General features: G+C 29.7%; 2 protein-coding genes across 3 annotated transcripts; both read left to right on the forward strand.

Moving 5' to 3' along the window:
- LOC105149448 (paramyosin, long form) lies at positions 1-18620 on the forward strand. Of its 2 annotated transcripts, XR_015544645.1 has the most exons (16): positions 3-395; positions 1799-1855; positions 4532-4618; positions 4733-4899; positions 7993-8230; positions 8313-8432; positions 8778-8927; positions 9047-9193; positions 9304-9520; positions 9765-9892; positions 10385-10497; positions 15455-15650; positions 15730-15858; positions 16025-16396; positions 17217-17664; positions 17963-18620. XR_015544645.1 is itself a non-coding variant. In XM_087404820.1 (15 exons), exons 1-15 carry the CDS (start codon positions 276-278, stop codon positions 17607-17609), a joined length of 2634 nt encoding a protein of 877 aa, XP_087260946.1. In that variant the 5' UTR covers positions 1-275; the 3' UTR covers positions 17610-17663. The 2 variants fall into 2 exon arrangements, 1 of the variants encoding a protein (XP_087260946.1); XM_087404820.1 differs by lacking the exon at positions 17963-18620 and having other exon boundaries at positions 1-395; positions 17217-17663.
- LOC105149444 (uncharacterized) lies at positions 13877-15535 on the forward strand. Its single transcript, XM_011061871.2, has one exon. It carries the CDS (start codon positions 14480-14482, stop codon positions 14969-14971), a length of 492 nt encoding a protein of 163 aa, XP_011060173.1. The 5' UTR covers positions 13877-14479; the 3' UTR covers positions 14972-15535.
- Positions 18621-20246: the final 1626 nt, after the last annotated feature.

Here is a 20246-nt window from a genome sequence, read left to right on the forward strand (position 1 = left end):
CAGCCGGCGCGCCATACGAACGACGACGAGTCGCGCACTACGAGTAGGGCGCTGGTCGGCTCCGAAACCCCGAAGAAGAGGAAGAAGAAGACCGTAGAAGAAGTGGAGTGGACGTATCAACGATTGAGGCCGAGGCGATTTGACTTAGCCAGCGGAAAGGAAAACCGTTATCGGCGAAGGGTGTCCAAACTAAAAATCCACGAGAGGACTTGAGTCCCAAAATACGAAAAAGGTCAAAACATTGTTGAAGACAAATAGAGGACAAAAAGAGAAAAATGGCCTCTTCAGCGGTTGCTAAATCCTCTAAGTACACGTATCGCTCTACCGGTGGTGCGGGTACTGCCGATGTTAGCATCGAATATAGCGCCGACCTGAGCGCTCTCAGCAGACTCGAGGTAGGTTCTGCGAAAAAGCCTCTGATATAATGTCCTTCGGTAGGAGAGAGAACAACAGCGATGATAAAAATTAAAAATAATACATATTTTTACAATTATTTATTACCAACTTTTAAATGCTTCTAATTATATTTTAAACAAATTAGATGAAATTATTTATAAATCTATAGTGCCTTTAAAAAGTTAAATTGTCTAAAATTAATTTAAAATAATTAAAAATAAAAATTAATTCGAAATAATTATTGCTTCTTCAAAGAGGAAGAAATTTGGTAATAGTTTAAATAAACTTGACGAAATTAAAATAATTAAATAATCCGGAAAATTTATAACCAGAGATGTTTTAAATAAATTTGTAGTATAATATACTTTCAACATATTTAATATTGAATTTCAACGAAAAATTTTTTTGCACAATACGAAAGAGTTACAAATTCTCATATTTCACTAAAATCGTATTACAATATAAATATATTTAATAATCGTAAAAATCGGAAGTTAACTATTTTTCTAAAAAATATGGAAAGCTAAAATCAGAATTTTAAATGAATCAACAAGATTTGTCAGTCCACTTAATTGATATTGCAACGATTACATCTATGTATGATGACGAGGTGAATGAAAAAGAATTGTCTATCGACAGACGTTCTCCTGAGGAAATGGTCGCATCTATTAATCACTATATTTTAATGAAGATAAAACTTTCACAATAGTTTCCGTATGTCATAAAAACATTGACTATCAGTGATACGCAATGGATTCGAACAATCGCGGAGCAGTGACCAATCGCGAAGGTGGTGAACTACGAAAGTTCAGTGACCATAAAAGATGTTAGTGCCAATCCAACGAGGAAGCAAAGTGTACGACGTTCTGTAGCTATCGGATTGCTCGTGCACAAAAATAGTCGGTGAAATATCGGTCTGAAATGACGATCATGCCAAGGCGCCAGATCGATACCGCTTTGATACCGTCTGCCAATGCTATGCTAAGTCCACAAGATACCTTGGCCCATCTTTCTTCAGACCTAAGGATATGCTTTTCTAGGACGTATTTCATTTCAAGAAAAGTATAAAGGAGAAGTATAATAGTCGTCTCTACAATGACCAAGTAAGATCGTTTCTTCATCCCCTTACAAGTGGCCTGGCATTTCTTGGCGCAATCTAACGTTAATACGCGCCCTTTCTTGAAATAATCTCAGCCAAACAGTTCAAAGACGCGCTAAGCAGACATCGCGACGTCGTTCTCTCCTTCTACCGAGGACGAATCTATTCTACGGAGGCCGTCCGTCTTTCCGAAATATCGAGCCTCCACTCTTAGATATTTTCGTCGAATGATTACGTAAAGTGTCGACCCTCTAAAACGGGCGCCATGTAATATCCTCTAATACTTATTGCCTCTCTTTTCAGGACAAAATCCGCCTACTACAGGATGACCTGGAATCTGAGAGAGAGCTGCGTCAGAGGGTGAGTTCCATGAATGTTTTTATACCCAGTATTTGAAACTTTTTAATCGCAATGACAAACATCGAATGCCTGCTGTGACGTTTGATATCAAATTCTTCATAACGTTAGGATTATATTTAATGAAACTCTGCTATATATAAAAGCAAATAAATGATTGAATGATTAGATTAACTGTTTCATATACATTCTTTTATTGAAAAATTATAGGACATTAAATTATTTAGATAAACTATTACAGATTATATTTTTGTTAACATATAATAATTCAATTAAATATTATTTAGTTTGTTAAATAATTAAGAATTAACGCAGGCTCTTAATACATTATTTAACTATTACATCATAATAATGTCAAAATGTAGCACTAATAATAATTAATAAAAAAGAACAGGTTTTTATTTACGTTTATTTAAAAAAATACTTATTGAAAGAACAGTGTATTTTTTTATAACAAGTATAATTAAATGAAAATATCAAGGAAGCTGATAAAAATTCGACTTGTAATTTAAGATTTATAATATAACACCAAAATGTGCTTGATCAAAAAGTTATTTTAACCGTTATGTGCTTGATCGAAAAGTTATTTTGACCATTATGTTGATCGAACAAAATTACAATCTTATATCTCACTCTTCAGATATTCATTAATTGAAAATGGAAAGGATATAAGAATGTTAATTCATTGCAGAATGGATCGCAGTAGGTCGAATTGTCCAGCTCTTGAGTTACATCTATTTTTAGGAACGTGAAGTTCTTCGAGATCGTTCCCGCATTCCTGCGTTGTATTCAACACTGTTCGCCTACTTTCAGAAACGAGGAAAACTTTATCATACAGAATCTTTACAAAAATTTGAACGGTTTACAATTTAAATGTTTCAATCTTATATAGAGAAGAGTCATACAAATACAAACTTAAAAAAGAATACAAAATTTTTACATAAAATTTTAAAATAATTTAATTCCATGTGCATAAACAAAAAGGTAACTTGTTTCTTATCACAAATTAGAACTAATTTTTTTACTTATTAAAAAGTTTTAATTAATTAAAAAATTGTACGTAGTAAATTTTATGAAATTTCATACATATCTGAGATCATACATTACAGAAATTACATTCTTTAAGTATAATATTTATCTGTAGTTATTTATCTATAGTTACATATGTAACAAAAAGGGCACAACTTCAAATAGAGAATTACATTTTATAAGAACTTCTCAGATTTCATTGCCTGTCAGAATTCCATAGAAATTGGATTGATATATAACGGATGCCATAATACGTGTATTGAACAATTGCCAAAAATTTTCCTCGAGTTTCAAAGCTATAAACCTCGAAAATTGATATGACGGGTTACATCGCATGATGTACACTTTCAAAATACCTTAAAATATCTTTGTTTAAACGTGTATGCATCACATTTAAAAATTGCAAATCTTTTGAATACTTGATCATTAAACAAAGGCATACAATTTATTTAATTTTTTATAATGCACTTACATGGATACATAAATACATGACAATTTAATTTTATCATCAGATAGAGTACATTATATAACTGTAATAAAATTTCAAAGAAACAAAATTTTAATTTTCTCATACATGTTTTATATTAAATTAATAAGTGTGTTTTATATTAAATCAGTTATTAGCAAGTATGTGTTATTGACAATATACACACATTGTGTTTATAACTGTTAATAACAGATGACTTTATTAAATATCTGAAATAATTTTAATTAAAATAATAATTAAACAACTTCATGTAATATTATGATAGTAGTATCGTGATCTTCCTTTTTTTCGTTAAACGCTTCGTTCGTAATATGAATAAGACTCCCAATATAGACACGCCGCGCTCAAAAATAGATCGTCCTATTCACGATGTGAAGTAACCTGACGTCAAGCTACCACTTAAGATACCGTGGCAAAGTACACTGTCATGCAATTTCTTTGATCAAAATAATAACCATAACTTTATTGCATTTGTCACCAAAATTCATTCCTGATTTAATTTCACATTTAATTATATAACACATACGTTATATAAGAGAATATAAAATATAAAAATGTTTTTAAACTTTTAAAAAGATATACTTTGATTTAAAAATTTTATCATTTATTATTTATTTCAAGTATATACAGAAGAAGTAGTATAAAATAATATACATAGAAGTATAAAAAGTAATTATATCATTTTTCTGAATTTTAATTTAAACATTGTTTTTAAATGATTGTAAAACATGTTGAAAATTTTCTTATTTTGACGTCATGAAAGTCAGACTGATGACTTTTGACTACAAAATTTGTTTGTTGATATTAAGAATTAAAATAAAATCACTTTAGTTTTTGTTAACTTTTTTATGTGTTCTTTGAGTATTAGTAACATTATATCAATATTATAATTTGCTACTTAACGATATATAGATGTAATAAAATATAATACATACTGTATGTAATATTGTTGAGAAAATTATAGGTAATATTGGACTTATAATGTCACTATTACTTTATTATTCAGAAAAATATCCTCATTGCATTCTTATTTAATTAATAATTTATTTTGAAAGTTAGTCTCTTTTAAATATAGATCTTATATAAAATTTAAATTTATAAATTTAAGTCGTAAATTAAAAAATTATCTATTCTTTTTTTCATAAGATTTTGCAATCTTACAGATCGAACGCGAGCGCGCTGATTTAAGCGTGCAAGTCATCCAATTGTCCGAACGTCTCGAAGAGGCTGAGGGTGGCGCCGAATCTCAAGTAAGTTTGAATTTTACAAAGATAACTCTTTTGTTTAGTATAACTACAGTTAGAAAAATTAGTATTAAATAATTAAACATAAATTATGCACAAATTAATGATTTTCTTGCTTAGTTTGAGATTAACAAGAAGAGGGACACGGAATTGGCCAAGCTGCGTAAACTACTCGAAGATGTACATCTTGAGAGTGAGGAGACCGCACATCTCTTGCGCAAAAAGCATCAGGAAGTCGTCGTCGACTTTCAAGATCAGATTGATCAGCTTTCTAAAGCACGTGCCAGGTTAGTAATTAATGAAACTCTGTCCATCACTTAAATATTAATATAATAAGCAGCTAATATAATAAGATAACATAATAAGTTTGTTTAAAATACATTAATAATTTTTTAATGAATACTTAACTTTATTATTTATTAGATTCAATCAGATACATTTCAATTAAATATATCTTAAGCTTTTAAATTTAACGTTTCTATTAGAAATTAATTGATCAAGACCAGAACTCCGTACATTTCAGAAAGTGCACGGACACGTGTACATTCGCGATTACAAAGCAGCCGCAATGTAAACGTTTGTTAATCTTCTATTTAAAACGGCAGCGCGCATAAGCGTGTTGCCAGGGAACATCAATAAACAGCTGAGAACTGGCCGGAAATTCGGCGCGTAGCAAATAGCGATTTCATAAGGAAGCGTCTCGCAATGTGGAAAAGACAGAACGCTAATAGGGAGGAAGCGTAATGAATCACGATGTCACGTGGGTAATTATAACGCGGCTCGTCACAAACGAGAGTGACTATATGTAAGAAAGTTTGTGCGAATTATACAAGTCGCACTGGCCACAGTCCAAACCAGAAAATGACTCGCAACTGAAATACACGAAGATTCAGTACCTCAGCTCTTCTAAACATAGTCGCTTCTTCAAGACGCCGATTTTGTCATCCGTACAAGAACGATGACAGCCCTGGAAACACGCGTTAATTAGATCGCTAATTGGCCGCGCAATGAAATGTCCATGATCGCTTTTAGTTCCGCTTTTTTTGATAGCTTTCGATTAAAAATAAAATGGTAAACAATTAAAAATTTAAAGAAAAATAATTACTCTTCAGATAATCGCATGAACTGTCTGAAAGGCAAAGCTTCGTGCTTCGCCAATTTAAAAACATTCTAAATAATATTCTGGAATAAAAAATAAGCAATCTTAAAAACATGCATAAAATATTCTAAAATATAATTTTATAATTAAAAAATATAAAATAAATTGTACAAGACAATAATCGAAACTTATATAATTAATTGCTATCAATATTTAAATCAAGAAATTTTTGGTACTCATCATCCTTTTCAAGGATGCAGACATATTTAAATATAATCTTAAATTTTGTATACTACTATTTCCCACACACAGCACTTTATATGAGGACGTCCTTTAAATGTTACGTTTTTAGATATTACGTGAAAGTCTGAATTGTATGAGTTTATAACGAATTAACTTTGCTTCAAGTTATATAATGAATAAAAATATGTATATGTTTAAAATTTTATTACATGAAAATTGGATTGTTGTAACATGATTACAACCCAGAGAACATACTTTATTCAATGAACGTCCTGGGAACATCCTTAGGATCTAGGATGTTTTTAGAATATTCTTTGGAAGTTTGTGCTGTATGGAAACACTTATGTTATTGTGTCAGAAATCCTTTAAAAGAATACTGATTTTCCAGAATTTAATTTGAAACAGCGACATAGTTGCTAAAAATAATAAGTAATCAGTACAGCTGTTACCTCGTTTCAGAAATCCAACGACGCAAGTAGTATCAAATATACCTCGGTTACATTTTCTTCATGATTTCACTGCCGATTATAAATCATAACCCACGCAACAACATTGACAAAATTTATGAATATTGTAAAAATAGAAGAATCAATTTACAAATATAACATAGATTATTCTCTCAATAATTTTGCACGATATTTTTTGATAATTTTTATTCCAACTATTGTCATCTATTGTCATCCATTATTGTAATTTTTTTGTCTTTAATCAATCTTTTAAGACATTTCTTCCCAAAATTAACTTCTTTAAAGTGTCTTAAATATGATGCCATTTAAAAAGAAGAATTTTCATCTGTTCATAAGATAAACTTGTGAAGGATGTATGATAAGTCTCACTAATATTTTTTTTCTTTCTCAGTACAAAAACATACTGTCTTCCTTTATTTTCCTCATGCGTTTCTTGTTCTCTATCTCGCTTTTGCTCGCACAGCTTATGACTATTTTTAACCGTACGAGTTGCGCGGTAATCCACAACCCCAACGTTGGCGCGCCATATTAGTACACGCGACCAGCCAGAGAACCCCCCCTCCCTCCCCTACTATCTTCAGAATCGGCTAACTGACATCTTGCACCCTTTATGGCTTGTATAGGAGTAAATCCAGATTACCCAATTTTTTTCATATTTCTTCTAGAAAAATGGAATTGCTCATAATGTTCTTTTCAATGAATTACATATGGAGAACACGACAAGGTGTTGAATTATACTTTAAACATATGTATTATTATTACAATTTAAACATTTATCAAGTTTCTCTTTCCTTTTATAATCTAATGTTACTAATGCATTTTTCAATTATTTTTAACAAATTAATAGGAGTATAAAAAATATTACTTTAACGTCTTTTAAAATTGTATATATATATATATATATATATATATAATTTAATTATATACAAAAAAACAGCTGTTTTATATATATATATATATATAATATAGCTATCTTAAGCCGCGTATACATCTAACGAACAAACACCGAACAAATAGCGAATTACATACTGCACAAGTTTAATCATGTAATTATGTAATTTACAAGTATATCAATATTAATTGTCTCAAGCAAGATTACAGCGAACAGTGATCCGAATATCGAAACAAGATCGAATGGGTGTTCGGCCTGTGTTCGATACAATCGAGAAAAAACGAATGAACATGAACGCGAATGTTCGAATGTTCATATTTGCTATTCGTTTGGTATTCGTTCGTTAGGTGTATACGCGGCTTTACATGTTCATGTAATATGTAAATTCGTTCTCTTTTTCTTTCTTTCTCTCTTCCCTCTCTCTTTAATTGAATTGTATCGAATTGTATCGAAATTTAATGTTGTTTTTTACACAACACATACCTAACACAATACACATGACACAACAACAACACAACAACAACACAACAACAACACAACAACAACAATAACAATAACAATAACAACAACAATAACAACACCACACACACACATATACACACACACGTATAAGTATTATATTTACATGATAAAATAAAAGTTTAAAAATTTTCTTAGAGAAATTATTTTATGATTCCAGAGCTGATAAGGAAAAATCGAAATTTCAGCAGGAAGTGTATGAGCTCCTCGCTCAACTTGACAATGTTACTAAAGAAAAGTTGATGTCAATAAAAACAGTCGAGAAACTCGAGATACACATATCTGAATTGAACGTCAAAATCGAGGAATTAAACCGTACGATTGTCGATATCACTAGTCATAAAACTCGGCTGTCTCAAGAGAATATTGAATTAGTCAAAGAGGTGCAAGATCTCAAGGTAAAGCGATAGATATTTTACAATTTAGAGAATATAATTTTTAATCTACTGTGAATCTCTAATTACTCAAATAAAATTCTAGGTGAACATCGAGAACGTTACCTATCTAAAGACGCAAATCGCGGGTCAACTTGACGATGCTCGTCGTCGTCTTGAAGATGAAGAACGTCGTCGTGCGTTGATCGAAGCTTCTTTGCACCAGGTATAATATTATCGATTTCGACAATTTCCTTTAAAATGAATAACTTATCTTAAATGTTTATATAATCTATCTTAAATATTTATATGATGTATACAAGATACTTTATTTTAATTTTGCCAAAGAAATAACTTACTCCAAGTATCTTACATAAATTTATTATATTAATGTAATATTCTTTATAAAAATTAAAAAAAAATAGAAAAATTAACTATTAGCATTCCATTTCTTGTTGCGAATATTGAAAAGAATAGCTGAAATTCTAATTAATAATACTATTTTATTAATTAAAAGAAATCTTTTCTAGAAATAAATACATTTAAATATAATTGTCACTATGCATTATAGGTCGAAGTGGAATTGGAATCCGTTCGCGTCCAGTTGGAAGAAGAATCTGAAGCACGTCTAGATATCGAACGTCAATTGGTCAAAGCTAATGGAGAAGTCTCAGTATGGAGGTCAAAGTATGAAACCGAGGCTAACGCTCGTATCGAAGAGGTAATAAGCATATTTATCAAATAAAAATATACTTTTGTCAACTTAATAATTGCTTTCATGTACCACATTAATATCAAAATCAGAAATTACTAATAAATACTTAACATAATTTTACACAGGTAGAAGAACTTCGTCGCAAATATTCTGCTCGCATCCAAGAACAAGAAGAACAAATCGAAACCTTGCTTGTAAAGATCAATAATCTCGAGAAGCAGAAATCGCGCTTGCAATCTGAAGTAGAGGTCTTGATTATTGACTTAGAAAAGGTAAGATTTTATTATATTCCAGCTTTGTACTGACATATCTTTTCTGAAAAATAAACATTTTACGTTCTTAAAATAGAAAAATTTTCCATATTATAACTTTTTTCTTTAAGGCCAATGGAACTGCTCGTGAACTTCAAAAACGTGTTGAACATCTTGAGAAGATCAATATAGAATTAAAGACTCGCTTGGACGAATCCCTCGCCATGTATGAGCAAAGCCAGCGCGATCTTCGCAATAAACAACAAGAACTGCAACGTGTAAATGCTGAACTCGATAAGACTCGTGAATTGAAAGATCAATTGGCCCGTGAGAACAAGAAACTTGGAGGTATTATTTTTTATTTTTAAAATATACAATCTAAAAATGCAGTAGCAATTATCAGTTGTGAATTTCTGTTAATAAATTATTATATTCTGAAAATTTATATGTTCTTAACAAAACTGAAGTTTCTCTTTATATTATTTAATTGGAGCTTTCTTTTGAGTAAAATAAATATTTTTTACAGAGGGTAAAAAACAATTCACATAATTATTTAGATAATTAAATTGTAACATTATTAATATTTATGTAGATGACCTTAGCGACGCAAAGAATCAATTGGCTGACATGAATCGCAGACTCCATGAATTAGAGTTGGAACTTCGCCGATTGGAGAATGAACGCGAAGAATTAGCTGCTGCCTACAAGGAAGCTGAAGCAGTGAGTAACCAATCATGTATATAAATATCGTGAATTTTAATATTATTCTGATTATAAGCAAAAAGATCTAAGACTATTAACAGTAATATTTATAACCAAAATTTTTTAGATAATTTTATATTTAAAAAAGTTTTAAAGAATTTTAGTTTTACATAATGAAATTAATTTTTGTATTATTATTTTATTTAAAATTAGGATTCTTCAAATATATATATATATATATATATATATATATATAAAACTAAAATGGTGTTGTTTGCTGCAATATAAAAACAAATTCTTTTATTAATATTTTTTTTAAATATTACATTTAGTAAAATAAATATAAACGTTACTAAAATAAATCCAAATCAAACTTCAAAAAACAATTCATTAAAGATAGAATTTAAAATAAGAGTTCTTAGTAATAAATATTATTCTAAAATTAATTAAATCAAATATAACATAAATCATAACAAATAAAATACTAAATAAGGGAAAATTTGATATAAGGGCCGCAAAATTGAAGAACAACGTGCTCAAAGATTGTCAGCCGAATTGAGCCAAATGCGTCATGAATTTGAGCGTCGCATTGCTGAAAAGGACGAAGAAATTGAAATTATTCGGTAAGTTTTTAACAATAACTAAATTTTTGCATTATTTTTTTTCATGAAATATTAAGTTTAAAGAAATGAAAAAATTTCCCATACATAATTATATATATATATAATTCAATATATATGTTTACATATATGACGTATAAACAAATTTTTCTTTTTTTCTTCAAACTTAATTTTTATAAAAAACAATGCAAAATTATTTTTTAAATTCTTTTTTAAATATTTTTATTATTATTATTTATTTATTATTATTTTTTGTAATTTTATAAAAAAAACAGAAATTTTATAAAAAAAAAGAATATGTAAACATGTATGGTCATATACAAACATGAACATATATTGTACATAATTATATATATTTAAATGTATATATTTAAATACATTTTATGTATATTTATATATTTATACATATTATCATATAAAAAAATTTTTATTAGGTAATATTAATTAATTGACCTTTTTACTTTTTTTTATTTAATAAAGTTGCAACAAATTATGTTATTATATATTGATTTTTTATTACTATTTCTTATTACTTTCATATCTGCTATTCTCTGTGAAACATTCTTCAATTAAAATTACATACTTTTTAAAGAGAGAAAGCTATATTTCTATTCTATTAATTTAAAATAAGATTTACTTCATTCTCTAATCTGGGAAGAAAAAGAAAATTATTTTTAAATATTGTGCCAATGCGCAGTTATGTCGATATGAAAAAAGTATGTCTCTTTTGCTTAGGTAAGTTTGCTTTAATTTTTAATAAAACTATGTTATGCTTATATTACTTGCGCATGATTTTTATTGGGATTTTATTAGGTGTTGGAATTAATTCGTAGCGTTTTACAAGTGATGGGAAGTACTTTCATTAATGTATTTTTTAATGCTCATGTGAAATAAATAACATTCTTTCATTAAAAACGCTACGAATTAATTCCAACACCTAATAATTTTATAATTACATCGTATAATATAGTAATATAATTACATCGTATAATATAGTATTGTATTTATATAATGTTTAATTTTCTAATAATTACATTATACAATACGTAATCATACAGTAATGCAAATTGCAAAAAGTATTGTAATGTATGTATTACACATATAGTAAAAGGTATAAACGCTAATTGTATTATTAAAGACATATAATTAATTTTAATTTTGACCAGTCATCGTAAGTCGAAATGTTATTATTAACATATATAGCAAAATGTTGTTAAATTTATCAACATTCATACATTTAATGACGTAAACAATTTCTTTACACGATTTTTACTTGCCTATTATATATATAAACACAATTTATTTTAAAAAATTTCATTTTACAAAATCAGAGTAAAGATCACAAGAGAAATCGTCTATCTCTCTCTCTTCTACTACAAATTATTCTACAAAGAGTATATATTTCATATAAACATATAAAGTATGCTTTACTATACATATAACATTAAAATTTATTATGATCATTTATTCTGGTCGCTAACATTAACGCTGAAATAAAATGGATGGTATAATAAAACAGATCAGAGATTGATATTAATAAGAATAGATGATGATAAAATATATGACAATACGATTCTATTAATAAATGCAAGAAATACGATCAGTCATGATCCAATTATTGAGAGATGCTGATTGGTTGTTCTCGATGTGGCAATCACAACGAAAACTACAAAAGATAGCACCTAACTATCGACCCAATTTTTATCAACGATCTTGTTGCAAGTGTCATCATCATCTCTACATCTGTTCATAGAAAGCATAAAATAATCACATAAATGCATAAAAAAATCTATCACGCAATAATTTAGATTAAAAATCGGAAACTTGACAATATCAGAATATAATCAAATTGTCAAGAAACAAAAAATTTTAAGAGACGACTATCTGAAAAATTGTTTACGTCAATTATATTTTACTATAAATTATATTTTTCTATAAATTTTTAAGAATCAAAAATAAAACAAAAAGTGAACGTCTACAACTTTATCAAAAATGACAAGTTATATGCCACCAAATTATATGCCGTTGGAATCAAAATGGCGGCATTATCCAACGTACATCTACTCAAAAAATTACGGATACGGAATAAATTATTATCAACCAATGATTGATTATATAGATTCCAAGCGAATCGCTTCAAAATCATCTTTACCAGAACTTGAAAAAAGAATAGAATTACCTGAATTACCCTGGTCTGACAGCAAAGTTTTGTGGGAAGACAAAAAAGTGCAACCCTATACGAGAGATGATCTTATTAAATATGCAATTGACGCTGAGGACGAAGCCAGAGATCACCTATCTCGTTTTAAGGTACGGTATTAGCGAGAAAGTGTGAAGTTGATAAGTTTTTGCAAAGAAAAATTTTTGGGAAATACGAGGCGATCCGTTCTCCGAGTGCTGTGCGCTTTGGCGACTGTTCGACCTTTTCGGTTTCTAAATTTGGTACCGCGAGAGAGGTTGCTTCGTTTCAAGTGGCAATCAAAGACATGTGCATAGAAGCTGTGCGTAATCCGTGTCATTATTGACGTCGTTGCATTTTCTTTCGTAACATAACTTATTTTTCGAGCAGAGATATGCAATAACAACGTATTATTTTTTCTTTTATTTAATTTTGTAACAAATAAAAATTAATTGCGTAAAATTTGCTTCTTTGATATATTCGTAAATTTTCTTTTAAATATCATAATTTAATGAAACGACATTGGGAATAATATAAAATTTATTTACAAAAAATAGATTTTAAAGATATATAAAAAAATGTAAGAAATTTTATAATTTAAATAAATTGTACTAACTTATTTATTGCAATAATATAAATAAATTGTTTATTTAAACGCATCGTTCTGATATCTGTTGTTACTAAATAAATAAATAATTATTATATAATAGTATATATCTTGACAATACAATTCTTTTAATAATACGATCATATAATAATATTAATAATAAGATTATATAATAGTATATATCTAAAAGTTAAATATATAACAAACAATATTTATAAAATAAAGCAGTTTACTTTTGTATTTATACTTTTAAATGCAACCGTGCATACTGTCTTAAAGTATTCTAGTATAGTTAATATAGTCTATAATACAAATCATATCTTTAATAATATTTATAATATTAGAAATATCTTCTCTAAAAAATAATAATAATTACATTTTCGTTGAACAACTAGCATATTTTAGTATTCTTTGGAACCTAAATAGAAAATTTGATTATATTAGGTGTTGGAATTAATTCGTAGCGTTTTACAAGTGATGGGAAGTACTTTCATTAATGTATTTTTTAATGCTCATGTGAAATAAATAACATTCTTTCATTAAAAACGCTACGAATTAATTCCAACACCTAATAACATAATACAATCTTAAAAGCAATGTTTATATATCCAGAGAGGATAGAGTTTTTCTATACTAGCATTTAATAAAACTTTCCTAAATAATTCACTGCAGAAGTTTCCTATATCAGTTCAGAAAAACTATCCGAGCTAATATAAAAATATCGCGAAATACTGCACCGAACAATTTCTTGGCATCCTATTATTTGAACTATATCTCATAGTCGTGATTAAGTCAGAATAGTTTGCCAAATCGTACAAAAGAACAAAAATCCATTTCTGTTCCCGGACGAAAGGAACAGTAGGTGTTCGGTGCATTGGCAGTCGCTCTTGAATCTCTCAAGAGGGTCGGTCATGAGTGGCGCCGATTACTATCGCATTCTGGACCGCTGCGGCTAAGTTTAGGTGACCACGTCGCACAAGTGCGCGTGCACGACGGAAAACGGTGGTGCCCGTTAAATGTACGCACAGAAAAACACGAGCGATCAACGTGCGACATAAAATTGACGCTGACCATCTGTCTGCCTGACGTGCCCGAAGATAGCAAATCGCTCGGACTTCAGCCTGGCCAAGACCGTGCAGGCCAGCCGCGTGACCAAGGAGATTTTTCCACGTACTGGAAAGGACCTGAAAAGACTACCCATGCCGTTGATGTTTGCCAGCACTCGTGCCCGCAGCGAGATGAAGGAGATCCAGCAAGAAGCGATAAGCAATATTAAGCTGCAGGCGTTGAAAGATGTTCGGATGATGACCGAGGTGAATGACGCGTTGAAGCATGCTAAAAGTCTTCGTGGAAAATCTGCGAAAGCAATAGAATTTCATCTGAGGACAGAAGCGCTGAAGAATCTGTCCAAGAGCCAGGAGTTGGCTGATATCCGGAAATTTCAAAAGGAAACCGTGAATTCTCTCTGGGACGACACGGTACGCAGCAGATTGATGAACGAAAGGGCCAAGGTTCTAATTGATGAGGACAAGTTGACGCAGCCACTTAATACGCTCAGCAGAGAGCTGCGCGGATTCGAGCAGAAGTCCAACAATTATTTTCTAGATAAGAGGTATCAAGATCGTGCGAGATGGGAACTTTTGTATGGTTGTCGAGGATGCGAGTATTATAATGTTAAGCGTAGTAGATAGATAAGAGTTGTGACGTTATCGAGTTCTCAGTAGAAAAATGGTACAATATTTTAATTTTTAGAAAAGAATAAAAATGCGTGAAATAGAAATAAATGATTTTAATAATTGATATTTGATTTTATGTCTAGAAGAAGTTTATTTTTCTTGTAATAGTTTATTTTAATATCCCTTTGTTCCATAATATTATATTCTTTTATTATCGATTAGTATTGATTTTAAAAGACGCGAAAAAATTGTGTAAAAGCAGTCAAAAATTAAATCCCAGAATGGATAAAGTAAATCGATAGACACCAAATAACAAGTAGGACTACATATTAAATATTAGATGTATCAAAATTATTTGGAAATAGTAATCAACAAAATGTGTCCTTAAATTCCGAAGAATAGCACTGTGATTGAAAATTTAATTGTTTAAATAATATTTATTAAAACAGAGAGAATAAAAAGTCTATTTGATATGTTTACATCGAATGAAATTAATAGTAAACAGACCAGCATCGAAATCGAGCAGCTAAATGCCCGCGTGGTGGAAGCTGAGACGAAGTTAAAGACCGAAGTTCAGCGTATAAAGAAGAAGCTCCAGATTCAAATCACCGAGCTCGAATTGTCCTTGGATGTCGCCAACAAGAACAACATTGATTTGCAGAAGACTATTAAGAAGCAGTCTCTCACTTTGACGGTAATATCGACACTTACATTTGCCAATATGTCTAAAACTATAGCAACCATTTTATACGTTTAATTATTTTATTTTTCAGGAATTACAAGCTCATTACGACGAAATACAGCGCCAGTTGCAAGTAACCCTGGATCAATTGGGCATTAGTCAACGTCGTCTCCAATCATTGACGGCTGAGCTCGAGGAAGTCCGCGGTAATTACGAATCTGTAAGTAGAGGAATTGATTTGAAGCACTTAATTTGAAAGAGATTGATTACAAAATCTGTGTTTAAAAAGTTTAGTTTATCTTCCGGATAAACGAAGGTACGAATAAATACCACATTATATAAGCGTTACGTAATGGTTATGTATAAAGCATGAAATTGTGTTGAAGGCCCTGCGTGCAAAGAGAACTGTTGAGCAACAATATGAGGAATCGGTTAGCCGCATCAACGAGCTAACTACAATCAATGTAAACCTCGCTTCATCAAGGGCTAAACTGGAGCAAGAACTAGCCACTTTGGCTGGAGATTACGAAGAGGTCACTAAAGAATTGCGAGTTAGCGATGAGAGATATCAGAGAGTACAGAATGAACTCAAGCATACCGTTGAGATTCTCCATGAGGAACAAGAGCGTATTGTCAAAATTGAGGCTATCAAGAAATCGCTGGAGATTGAGGTAAAAAATTTGTCCGTGAGATTGGAAGAGGTTGAGGCTAACGCCATTGTTGGAGGCAAGCGCATCATCAGCAAGCTCGAAGCCAGGGTAAGAAGAAAGATAAAACTTTTTTCATTTTAATATTATGTCATTCTCTTACTTCAAATGTAACACTAAAAAAAAAAATGATTTTCGTGTTATCAACATAAATGAATTAGATAAAAACTATTCTATCAATTATCAAAAGTAAACTAACTTAAATTCACAGTCTATATGTCTTTGTCAAATAGCACTTGTGTCTTAAGATTTTCAAAAAGTGTTATAATATCTTCTATAGAAAGGGCACATTTAGAGTTGTATTATTTTTATAAAGAAAAAAAAGAGAATATTTTACAGATAATATTTAGAATTAAGACAAGTTTAATGATCAAAGTTAGAAGAACAAATTATTTTATTTTAAATTCAATTATTTTAGCTGATTAAAATAAATATAATAATTAAACAGTTCATGATATTTTGAGTTACATCATTTTTAATTAATTATTCCGGATAATTTTGTAAGATGTCGAGAAATCGCAATTCAAAAAGAATGGTTTTTTAAAAATTGTAAAATTAATTTTCTCTATGTTAAAAAATAGTTTTTTCCTTTCTGAAAAACTTAATTTTTTTAGTCATTTTTAGTCATTTTTTAAGTAATAGATATATTTTTTAATATAAATTTATAATTAAAAAATAATTTAATCTTTTAAAATACTATTTTATACAATTAAATATTAATATAAAAGTTTTATACAAAATTAAATAAATTTAATGTTTTGTTAAAATATCTTTTAGATTTTGTTAACAATGCTTTCTTGATAATATATGTAATATTTATCATTATTATTATTAATTTTTAATACATTTTGTTTCTCTAATTCTTGCATAGATTCGTGATCTGGAACTCGAGTTGGACGAAGAAAAACGTCGACACGCTGAGACTGTAAAGATACTTCGTAAGAAGGAGCGTAACATTAAGGAGGTAATGATTCAAGTTGAAGAGGATGCGAAGAACATCGCTCTGCTGCAGGAATCATTTGACAAAGCATCCCAGAAAGTTAGCATCTACAAGAGACAGCTGCAGGAACAAGAAGGCATGTCCCAACAAAGTGTCACCAGGGTCCGCCGATTCCAAAGAGAACTCGAGGCCGCGGAGGATCGCGCCGACACGGCAGAGAGCAATTTGAGCCTGATCCGCGCCAAACACCGCAGCTTTGTCACCACTTCAACCGTGCCCGGTTCCCAGGTATACCTCGTCCAGGAGACGAGGCAGGATCTGTAAAATAATCACCGTCATCTTACCCTTTGCCACTTCGAACGTCGTCGTCTTTATAAACGTATGTTTAGTATAAAATGTGATACATAAAATAATATAGAATAATTGAATTTTTTAATAAATAGTACCCAGATAATAAAAAGTGTCTAAAATCAGATCATAAGACGTTTTTTGCGCCTAAAAAACAACTTAAAGAAGTCTTATATCATAATTTTAGACTTTGTGTTGTTTGGATAATTAGTCTTACAATTGAAGAATAAAAATTTTGTATGACTGTCTAATATTAATAGATAACAAATTATATTTTGCAATTATTTTTAAAAAATAAGAAAATTTAAAATGGTACTTAATTTTGTCAGGCACAATTGAACATCCTACGAGAAAAGAAGAAAGAAGAGGATGCGATCAATCATCACAAAAAGGCCGAGAAAGAGAGAGAGAAAGAGAGAGAAAGAGAAAGAGTTTTCAACGGGCCGCAAACGTGTTATTTTCAAGGGGTTTAAATTGGAGCAACCAGAATACGCACCTATAAACATATGAATATCGATACGAATATAGTGCTCACTGTCACGTAACGACCCGTCGTAAATTCGAAATTACTTGGCCAACGAAATGCGATACATCGCAACGAAAACATTACATTAAAAAAAAAATTAATGCTCACTATTTAAGAGATTTATTAAAGAGATTTATCAAAAACGTTAAAATTATAAGAATCAATATATTGTTTAATAAATGATTAAATAAAATTTAACGATCTTCTCGTCCCAATTATGTGAATATAATCGAACGTAAGAGCAGAGAAAATATAAAAAGTTCAAGAAGAAAACAATGGTAATTTACGTCCTTCTATACGCGCGTGTCGCAATTGTATTTAAATGAATAATTTTAATTCTATTCTATTACTATATAGATAGGTAACTATTGCCCATATACATGACTCTCACTATACAACATACACAATAACCTGTGTCAACATTAATTTAATAAATAAAGTGAAACACGTACGTACGAAAATGTTTGTGTACTTTATTTTCCACGTTTCTAAAAAATATCCTAAAACATTTTATTAACTACTACTTATTTTATAATAAAAAAAGAATAGATCAAAAGTTTTTTTGAGTTTAATAATTCTAATATATTTCCTATCGAATATTTTGACTGTAAAAGCACGATAACTATACATATACTTGGAGAAAAATCAATCAAACTTTGAACCTCAATCATTTTATTGGTACTTTTGGGATCAGAAAGTTAATCTTATAGCTATATATTTTGAGATAAAAAGAACAGTACTGATTAATTTGCAAAAATTTTAAAAATTCAAAAAGAGGAGTACATTTTATAGAAAAATTGAACATCATATGAAGAAAACTGATATTGTGAAATCCAATTTTGAAAGAGCAAGTTGGAGCAGTTGGATGAAAAACGTATAATTTCTACGTCCAATTTATCGCAGAATATTGAATCAGTAGCATAAATATATTTTATTAAAAAATTTTATTAAATATTTCTCTATTTTATTAAAAAATTAGTCGGAGTATGAAAAATTGATGTAAATTCTGACTACTGTAGCAATTGTAAGAGTGTATCATCAGATAATGTATCAGATGATGTATTTGATGATTTGAAAAACAAATGTATTGACATATGTGAAGCATTAAAAAAATGAGCGCTGACATTTAATATATGTCATAATGCATTAAAGATATTACTGCATATTTTAATTTATTCAAAAATATCTAATATGTCTCAAGATCTTAGGACACTATTGGAAACACCAAAAACAGTAACTACTACAAAAATGGGAAGCAGACATTATTGGCACAATGAACATATTTGCTTTGAAAGGTGCTTATCATGTGAAAATTCGATGTATATCTATTTTAATATCGATGGATTAACAATTAACAATAGTTCAGAGTACAGTTTTGGCAATATTGTTTTTGATACATTATTTTAATATTATTTCTATGATTATTGGAATTTATTGTGGGGAAAATAAACCTTTAACTCCTGATGATTTTTTAACTTCTTTTATTGACATAATTTTAACCATTTCAAATAATGATATTATCATCAACGGATATAAAATTAATATATGCATTCGATTTTATATGTGATACTCTTGTCAGATCTTTTATTAAAGATAATAATCTACAAAAAAATTTGATTTATTTATTATTAAACAAATATAATGAATGAAAATATTTATTAGAGTAATTATGTGCACTCTGAACATTTTTATGTGCATTATTTTTAATGTGCATTATTTTTTTTTTTATAATTATATTAATTGATAATCTTCTTTTACAGTACTCTTAATTTTAATGGTTATAGTTCGTATTTAACTATGGGTGAATATTATGATAAAGAACCTCGAATTAGTTTTCCACGTATAGAGATGCCTAATTGGACTGATGCAACTTTTCGCTCTCCATAGTATCGATTTTGACCATCATAAAATGAATTCACTTTTGGAAAAACTTTATACTACGATTCTCGCAGAAAAATAATGAAAAAAAATTAAGAAAAATAAAATAAAAATAGATAATTTAAGGTGTCCCCTGTGAACGTCAGCGCCTGTATGCATGTTGCCCGCCCTCACGAGCCAGGAGGACCCAGGATCCACTCGGCTTATCT

The sequence above is a fragment of the Acromyrmex echinatior genome, chromosome 3, assembly GCF_024713525.1.
Source record: "Acromyrmex echinatior isolate Ae372 chromosome 3, ASM2471352v2, whole genome shotgun sequence".
Taxonomy (NCBI): domain Eukaryota; kingdom Metazoa; phylum Arthropoda; class Insecta; order Hymenoptera; family Formicidae; genus Acromyrmex; species Acromyrmex echinatior.

Coding starts and splice junctions, on each gene's coding strand:
- LOC105149444 (XM_011061871.2), top strand. CDS start 14,480: ATGCCGTTGATGTTTGCCAGCACTCGTGCCCGCAGCGAGATGAAGGAG.
- LOC105149448 (XM_087404820.1), top strand. CDS start 276: ATGGCCTCTTCAGCGGTTGCTAAATCCTCTAAGTACACGTATCGCTCT. Junction 8,231..8,312: donor AAGAGGTGCAAGATCTCAAG/GTAAAGCGATAG, acceptor ATAAAATTCTAG/GTGAACATCGAGAACGTTAC. Junction 16,397..17,216: donor TCAGCAAGCTCGAAGCCAGG/GTAAGAAGAAAG, acceptor ATTCTTGCATAG/ATTCGTGATCTGGAACTCGA.